The 8,977-nt window shown below is 44.8% G+C and overlaps 2 protein-coding genes across 2 annotated transcripts; one reads left to right on the top strand and one right to left on the bottom strand.

The window, feature by feature from the left end:
• The first annotated feature begins 1,106 nt into the window (after window positions 1-1,106).
• On the top strand, window positions 1,107-1,855 carry LOC129617401 (RNA-binding protein with serine-rich domain 1-A-like). Its single transcript, XM_055532642.1, has 3 exons — window positions 1,107-1,424; window positions 1,466-1,543; window positions 1,604-1,855. The coding sequence occupies exons 1-3, from the start codon at window positions 1,107-1,109 to the stop codon at window positions 1,853-1,855; spliced, it is 648 nt and encodes a 215-aa protein (XP_055388617.1).
• A 379-nt stretch (window positions 1,856-2,234) lies between these two features.
• LOC129617400 (uncharacterized) lies at window positions 2,235-3,975 on the bottom strand. Its single transcript, XM_055532641.1, has 8 exons — window positions 3,774-3,975; window positions 3,548-3,723; window positions 3,187-3,496; window positions 2,889-3,139; window positions 2,662-2,847; window positions 2,493-2,622; window positions 2,389-2,438; window positions 2,235-2,342 (listed from the first exon to the last, which is right to left on the bottom strand). Exons 1-8 carry the CDS (start codon window positions 3,973-3,975, stop codon window positions 2,235-2,237), a joined length of 1,413 nt encoding a protein of 470 aa, XP_055388616.1.
• Between the last annotated feature and the right edge of the window lie 5,002 nt (window positions 3,976-8,977).

Here is an 8,977-nt window from a genome sequence, read left to right as displayed (position 1 = left end):
CTTTCTTTGAGATTATCGAAAACCCTGTCGATATTATCTTCATGAATCAAGGAATCATCTTCTTCATCCTTCAAAGTCAGGCGTTCAGATCCACTAAACACAAATTTCTTGTTGTCAATTTCAACGTATTCGGCGCTACGAAGCCAAGTATCAAGTTCTGTGAATAAACAAGAGTAGAAATAACGAGAGATACCAACTATTGATTCCTTACTCGGTATTTTCAAACAAATGTGAGCGCGAACTGATGCGGCGTCAACTTTCTGCAAGCAGAGAAATGGCACTTCGGCCGTAACCCTCGATGAACGAGAATTCATCTCGATGAAATCACCTTCAGCGCCTAATAATCAGAATCAGAAGAGATGCATCCAAGACTAACTTACAGGATTTGGCCAACAAACGGTCTGAAAAAATGGGCAACGTCAACTCGAGAGCCGGTTTATCTCTGACCTGATTTCCGAAGCTGCCCTGATCGTCTCCCTTGATACGCCCCCCTCCGTTCTTTGCAAGAGGTCGAGGTCTCGGTACTTCTTCGTTAGACCCATTTTTGCCTTAAGCATCGCTCTTACGGTGCGATCTCGGGTGTCGTTCATCATCATCATGGTCATGGGATCCAAACTAATATCCCGCTCTGCTTTGCATGTTGAAGCCTCAACGAATTTGTCGAGATGGCTAAGCGCCGAAAACCCGATAATAATCCCAGCGCATCTCGATCGGCGTGAATCCGAATTCGAAAAAAAAGTAGGATGTCGAACGCGAATGCTCATTCTTTCACCGGGACTGCTAGCAGACCCCCAAACATGCGGGGCCTTAACCCTTTTGAAATTCACAGAAGGAACTGCTAACGGTGTCTAGCGTTTCAATTCTGGTGTGTGACTTCCTTTTGTGTGATCGGTGATCCTGACCGTACAGCATGAAGAGCGACGCAATCGTCATTTGAACCAACAACGAAGCATGCACTCAGCGCACCCCTTGCTTCCAATTTTATCAAGCAGTAGGAATCGAACGCTTTCTAATGCGCATGATTCTCCTCAATAGAGGCACAAATAAACCGTATAAGGTCCAACCTGAGTGGTGGGACAGAAGTCAGATTCTTACAAAGGCATCAAATGGGGATCAATGAAAAGGAACAGCCACAACGATCCTTGAGTTCCCATGAAGGACGAGGGGAAAGGTCCCTTCCTAGACGCAAAGGGAATAGCGGAAGTCAGAGTAGAAAATCAAGTCCTTCGAAGGAAGATCGACGAAGGGGGAGATCGACATCATCAGTTGTCCCAAGAAGTTCACCAATGGAAACTGAGGACGATACTTCTGATAGAGGGATTGTCGTCACCAATTTGACGCGTGCCGTTACTCAAGGTCATATCAAAGAGATCTTTGCCCTTTTTGGGACAATAGTTGATATTCAATTAATGAAGGATCCAGTGGTATGCGTCATCACGGGATTTAGATTGATTGACGATTTCAGAAACCCTCTCGGTCGAAGGTCGTTGTTTTATTTGAGAGTGCAGAAGAGGCTTCAACTGCGCTTAGACATATGGATAGAGTAAGCAAATATTGAAACATGAGACAAACAAAAAAGAAATATTTGCTCTTGTATTTCTAGGGACAGATTGATGGGGACTGCATTCGAGTCTCCACAATGAAGCACCCCGAAAAGCGACCAAAGGAACCACGAAGGTCGCCGTACAGAAGTCGTTCACGTCAGATGTCGGAAGATCGTACATCCCGTCGCAGAAATCCAGGATTTGGGACGAGCCGACGAGGCAGACGGCCGTTTAGAGGAAGGTACGAGATTCCTCTGAATCCAAAACCTCCACGTCCCAAAACCTCCACGTCCCAAAACCCCCAATTGTGACTTCAGGTCTCGTTCACCGCAGCGACGCCCCTTTCGCCCCGCTCAGAAATCTCCCCTCCGCCGTCGGTCTGCTTCATCAAGTCGTTCTCCGTCACGTGGTCGTCGTGCCGACAAGCGACGGGCTTCTGCGAGTCTTTCTCGTTCCAGGTACGAACGCTTCGGACATCCCTCGCCAATCTGTCCTTTTTCAGTTGGTCATCTCCCTCGCGCAGTCCTCAAAGAAGTTCTCACTATCGAAGCAGAACGCGGTCAATCTCCCTGGATTCTACTGGTCGTCGTCGCCGCGATACAACGAAGAGAACTCGCAATTATTGAATTACAGATTTTTCATATCTAGAAAACCAACTTGTATAAATTAGCAACACATTTGCACAACTGGCTACAAGTGGGATGAGGGAGCCAAGCCCCATGGAGCCAGCGTCACCAATTCTTCTGCAGCAGTTGGATGAATAGCAACGCATTTGTCGAGATCAGACTTTGTGGCTCCCTGAAGCAACAGAAACATGTTCACTAAGATGTCGATCGATCTTTACCATTTTGATAGCAACACCGAACCCTTGCAACGCTTCATCCGATCCCATTCCTACGAGGGGGTCGACAATGGGACAAGTCGACTGTCCCAAATGTGTGTTCTTACCAATCATATGAAGGCCAACTATCAACTCATTCGGAAGTAAACAGATGAGCTTCATATGAATTCGAGGTTTATCCGAGGGAGGAATATCGAAAACACTGTAATAGAGATTGACCGAAACTGAGGAATAAAACTGCAGAAAACATGAGAACCAACCGAGTTTGTTTCGTACCTTGAGATTCTCCTTTCCGTATTTTTGGATTGCTTCCTCTTCGGTTAACCCAATCGTCCCTATAGGTGGGTGAGAGAAGACAACAGTTGGGACATTTTCATAATCAGCCTTTGCGTCTTTCATTCCATTAAAGAGGCGATCTGCGAGACGACGTCCTGCCGCAATTGCCATTGGCGTTAATTCAACCTGAGAAGACGGTCGACACCAACTCGTGCGGCTGAACATACCTTTCCACAAACATCTCCAATCGCGTATAAGTTAGAAATGCTGCTTTCTTGGAAATCATTGACTTTGATGTAACCCTTTGACGTCTCAGTCGCTACATTCCCCAGCACAGACAAGTTCAGTGATTTCACATTGGGACTTCGTCCAATAGCCACCAACACTTGATCAAAACCTGACACCACTTCGCCATTTTTGGTTCCAACTGTGAGTAATCCAGTTTTTGAATCTTTTTGAACAAAATCGATTATTGATCCTAATCAAAGTCCCAATCAACGATGCTCAATATATCAGCAGACGTACCGGGATGCATTTGGACTCCTTGCTTTTCCATTTCTTCATGAAGCTTCGTCCGAACCATTTCATCGAATTTTCTTAGAGCAGTGGATCCTCGGGTGAAGAGATGCGTTTCCGTTCCCAAGAGACGAAACACTCCAGCAAGCTCCACAGCAATATACCCTGCCCCAAGAACAGCCACCTTCTTTGGCTGAGTCTCCAAGGAGAAGAAGTCATCGGAGTTGATACAATATTCAGATCCTGGAGCTTCAAGCCCATCAGGAGAACTGCCAGTTGCAATGAGAACGTTCTCCGCCGTAATAATGTTCTCTCCCACCTACAAATTCAAAGTTCAGAACCCCAGCATCGCGATGAGCGGATGACTTACTTGAATCTGAAACCCCTGCTCGTTCTTCCCAACAAAAGTTGCTAATGCATCAAAGTGTGTAATTCCGCTTGATTCGAGATTGCTAATATAAATTCCATTCAGTCGTTTGATTGAATGCTCCCGTCGAGATTTCAAATGACTCCATGAGAACTCTGGATGTTCCTTAAGTTCAAAACCTAATTATTAGAAATGTCCCACAAATATTCAAGAGAACAAACCTTCTCACCATAAAACTTTGATTCGTGTAGCATTTCCTTCACAGTTGCAGCCCACCACATTATTTTCTTGGGGACGCACCCTACATTGACGCATGTACCACCCCATCTTCCGTATTCTGCGATTCCAACTTTCACTCCATAAGACGCAGCTCGTCGGGCAGACGCAATTCCCCCAGATCCTCCTCCAATCACAAAATATCTGAAATGCATCCCTGGTGTCTAGATGTGTGCCTGGACGGCATTCCGGTACGTCTTCACAAAAATTGTGGAACACGCAATTGCGAGAGCAGAGCAGAAACTCGCTCTCGTGAGGGTTCTCAGATCAACGCAAGCATGTCGAGTGCAGGACGTTCTCATTATGCGTCTTTCATGAATGCCCAATGGTTTATGTTTGGCAGTGCCGTTGGGTTCGGTCTGACGAATCCCTCTCGGGACAATCCAATGGAAGTTTTTCCAGTCTTTCGTCAAAGATACTACGCAATCATTGCGAAATTCACAGTTAATTATGAAGATCACAAAGACTTCGAATACTTTACGAAAGACACGATCCGATTCTATCAACACAATCAAGGTGAGTGTATGTCTAATAGAACCAATTTGATCTCTTTCAATGCAGGATACTTGTTTTCTCATTTCCTTCGTGCTCGTGAAGATTCACAGCGAGATGATGGTGGAACAGCTTTGTCATACTTTTTAATACAAACATGGGCGACAATGGCGCCGTTTAAAGCCGCATTCAACTCTCCCTATAGACAGGAACTGACAAGAAGCGCATCACCGACTTGCGAGTATCACCCGCAGGTCCTCAAAATTGTTGCTGATGACTTCGAATTCCACCCAAGAGCAACGACCAAGGAACAACGAAGGATCGCAGACCGACAAGCCATGGTACAAGTTGTGAAGGATCTCGCGGCTGCTAAAAAAGAACCGCACTAGGGATCCACAAGCGTCAACTTTTTTTCCTGTTTCTTTTTCACACACTGCGTATAATGTACAAGGTGATTTATACCTTTCCTATGAATGCAAAGACCTACGTTCTTGAAATATTTTGAACCGAGATAGGATCGAATCACGAGGGCTTATCACCATTCATCTGGTTGCACAGGTGCGAGCAAGGAAAACCTCTTGATGGACGACTGTCAGGCATTCAACAACGTCGATGCTGTTCCACAGGCACGTGCCCAGACACCAGACTTTCAATCAGAAAATGAGTTCTGACTTGCAGAATGAACTGTATCGCTTACAGGGCCTGGCAAATGAGATGGATACACTACACACATCATTGACTCAGCTGTTGGAATCGGTTCCTATCATTCCAAAGACGCCGTCCTCTACTTCACCTCAAATGGAGGGGATCACTGAAGAAATATTGAAGCAGTTTAGGAGTCGCGTGGCACGGAGGATTTGTTTCTATGGAACTCATTTGCGAGAATACCATTCGTTATATGAGAAACTTTCAGAAGGGGAAGATAAAGAGAGAGCAGGAGAAATCTATAATTCAAATAAAGAAAGTCTTACAAAGTGAGAAAAGTTGTGAAGTGAGACGCTAATCTAATCGCGATCGTTGATTTCTGCTTTTAGCTTTAAAACCCAAATGTCTTCATGGTGGAGAACAATTGAGCGTCAATTTCATCGCCTTCGGGTTGCGTCGTTGCTATCGGAAGATGGAGGGAAACAGAAGAAAACCAGCGGGTCTTGGATCGCAGCACTCAGAAACACATCTGGATTAACAACCGGGTCTAAACTAACTGCTGGGCTACACGATATCAAACGAAGCATGGAAGTTGAAGTTGAAAGAATGGAGGCAACAACACAAGCCTTGGGTAAGTTTAATTCTGATATGATGGTACTCTCCTTTTCTCTTCAGAAATGTCATCGAAGAAGCTTGCTCAAACAGACTCACTCTTTGGAGAATTTGGAACACATTTAGCAAGCGCAAGGAAAAAACTTAAGAATTTAAAGCGGAGGTGCGGTTTTTAAATTTCGTTTATTTTCACTTATTCTTCTTTGTTTCAGAGCTGAGCGGGATAGCACATACGTCTGGTGGGCATTCCTTTTCTTCGTTTCTGTTTGCTTCTTCATTCTGGCTAAACGAACTCGTATGCTACGGATTGCTGTCTGGGTATGATATTCTGCTGTCACTTTGATTCATTCTCCTTTGTAGATGATCCATAGGGGCTGCGGAGTGATTCTATTTGCAATTCGCTCCACGTCAAGTTTTGTCTCTCCTTTATTTCCATCCAAAAATCGCGCTGAACTACGATCACTCACAGCGACCACGTATTCACCACCATTTTCTTCCACAACATTTGCTTCGCTGGAAGATGGGAATCCAGGCGTGAGAATGTTTACCGCTCCACCAAGTGTCAAGAAGAACCTTCAGAAAATCAGCGAAGAAGATATTTGTAATAACGTGGCCTTTGCAGAGAATGAAAATGTCCGGTCTAATTGCAAAAACCCGATGCGGGAAGAGATCGCAAGAAAAATGGATAAGGAAGGACATCATTTGACGTCAGAACCTCCTGAGCACCCGCCACTAGAAAACAATTCGGCTGAAAGAGATCAGAGATTGAAAGAGGAGCCTCCAGTAATGCATGCCCACAAAGAACAAGAAGGCCATGAACAAGCGGAACATCTTGCTGAAGAAGAGCGAGTTCATGGGGAAGCAAAGCCTCTTGCTCAAGCGGTTCACGATGAGCAGCCAGTCATAGAAGAACAGTCAGTCCGAAAACATGAGAATCAGCCAAATCAAGAAAAGCATCTAGTGCAAAAACAACCAGTCATACAACAGGAACGGCCAGAGGTGGAAGAGCATGTTCAAGCAGTTCACGAACAGCCAGCCGGACACCCAACCATAGAAGAACCATCAGTCCGAGAACAAGGGGTTCAAGGAAACGATCGAGAGAAGAATCTAGTACAAGAACAACCAGTCGTTCAAAAGGGACAGTCCGAACAACATTTAATTCTCGAAGAGCATGTTCAAGCAGTTGACGAACAGCCAGACGGACAGCCAGACGGACAGCCAGCCGAACAGCCAGCCATAGAAGAACAATCAGTCCGAGAAGAAGGGGTTCAAGAAAATCAGCCCGATCAAGAAAGGCATCTAGTGCAAGAACAACCAGTCATACAACAGGAACGGCCAGAGGTAGAAGAGCATGTTCAAGCAGTTCACGAACAGCCAGCCGGACAGCCAGCCATAGAAGAACAATCAGTCCGGGTTCAAGAAAATCAACCAGATCAAGAAAAGCATCTGGTTCAAGAACAACCAGTCGTTCAAAAGGGACAGCCAGAACAACATTTAATTCTTGATGAGCAGCCAGCCATAGAAGAGCAATCAATCCCAGAGCAAGGAGAGAGTCAGCCAGATCAAGAAAAGCATCTGGTTCAAGAACAACCAGTCATACAACAGGAACAACACCCAGTGCTGGAAGAACAACGTGAGAGGGAAACATTTCCGGTTCAAGCAGAGCAACATTCAGAAAAGCAACCATCCCAAGAACAACCAATGGAACACAACGTTTCCGAAATGCCAGTCGAAGTTGTTGTCGATCAGCAATCTGGCGAGTCCCAAGAAGCTTCTCTCGAACAGCCAACAGTATTTGAAGAAACTCTACAACAGCCAATATTGGCGCGGTGATGGGGACCTTCATCTCGGTATGCTTCCACTCTAATTTCGTGCAGCGCAGTTGGGGGATACTTTTTGATTTTTTCCTGTTTCATTCTGCTCCGAGCGCGTGAGTTACTTTTTTTGAAGTATTTGATCAAGGTGTTCTGGTGTGTGTTTTGGTGTGATGTGTGTGACCGGGTAGCGTGTAATCTGTGTGACTCAAATTCATCAGGACTTTTGCTAGAGTGTTAAATGCCAAAGAGAATCCGAAAAAGTCAAACTGTAAACAATCGCGAAAATGAATCTAGAATATCGCAAAGAGTGCAATCGCCGGCTTCCAATCGGAAAGCTGCTCACGACTCTGAAAGCAGCAAACCAGAAGCATTGAGGGCGTCCCGATTTGGGGGAAAACCCAACAAAAACTTGATTGGCAAAATGATCATCCAGCACTCGCTAAAAGCTTTTGAACCGGGATTTTCCGAATCAGCCATGGTCCCCCGCACAGAAGAATTCAACGAACTCAAGGGTCTGGTTTCAAAGTATGGCTGAAGATGTCTAAAATTGATGTGCCTGGTTTTTTGTAGTTCCTCAGGTTCTCACCCTTGCATTTACGTCTGCGGCGCGCCGGGCACAGGAAAAACGTCCACAATACTTCAGCTTCTCAGATCGATACAAAGTGAAACAGATGGTAATCTCGCAATTGAAATGTTTTTGGCATTTAATGTTTGCAGCGTATGAGTATTCATATGTTAACGGTGTCATGATCTCGTCCATTCCTGAACTTCTTGCAAGCTTCGTCCTTCCATGCCCTAATTTGGAATTAAAAGTCAAGCAACGGAAAAAGACCACCGAAAACCTTACTTCCAAAGTCACCCAGGTATGCCCGCCATCAAATTGACATCATTTTTTTCTTCATAAGGCCTTTAAAACCAAAGGTCTTTCAGCGGCTTTGAATTTGATCGAAGAATCTCGAAGAGGCAAAAAACGGTGCGTTGATACTGATGTCCCCTCTCTTGCAGCCCTCTTCTGAACAGGCTGCTGATTGTGCTTGATGAAGCCGATCAAATTAACAATCTTCGAGGAAATTCCACACAAGGAATCAATACAAGGCAACAAGGTATCTATCGACATATCGATGAATGTGAAATAGTTGTGTCCTCCAGTCAAATCGACATCAAAGCAGTCCAAAGGGTTTCTTGAAGAGTTGATTCGTGCAACCCTTGAATCAAAAATCGTGTTAATTGGTAGGAGAGATTTCCAATCTTCGACGACATTCCTTGCTTCAGTTATTTCGAATTCGCTTGCACTTGGATCGTCTATGAGAGAGTCGATTCTCAGTGAACCAATTACGTCGGACAGAAAGAAGAGTTCTTGCGTAAAGGAGAGTTTGAAATTGGTTGTCTTTCAAACTTATGGGGATGAAGAACTGAAATCTATTCTGGAAAAGCGTTTTAATCTAGCGAAAATAGAAACCTTGCAAGAATTGAAAAGCGAGTTCAAGGAAATCTCCGAAGATGTGGAAGATTACATAGAATCATTTAAGCCGATTGAGAGTGTTGCTCTGACTCTAATGCTTAAGAAATTAGCTGTTCATCAGGGTGACTG

This window comes from Condylostylus longicornis, unplaced genomic scaffold (genome assembly GCF_029603195.1).
Source record: "Condylostylus longicornis isolate FDR11 unplaced genomic scaffold, ASM2960319v2 ptg000519l, whole genome shotgun sequence".
Lineage (NCBI taxonomy): Eukaryota > Metazoa > Arthropoda > Insecta > Diptera > Dolichopodidae > Condylostylus > Condylostylus longicornis.
This window is presented reverse-complemented; position numbering and strand designations above follow the sequence as displayed.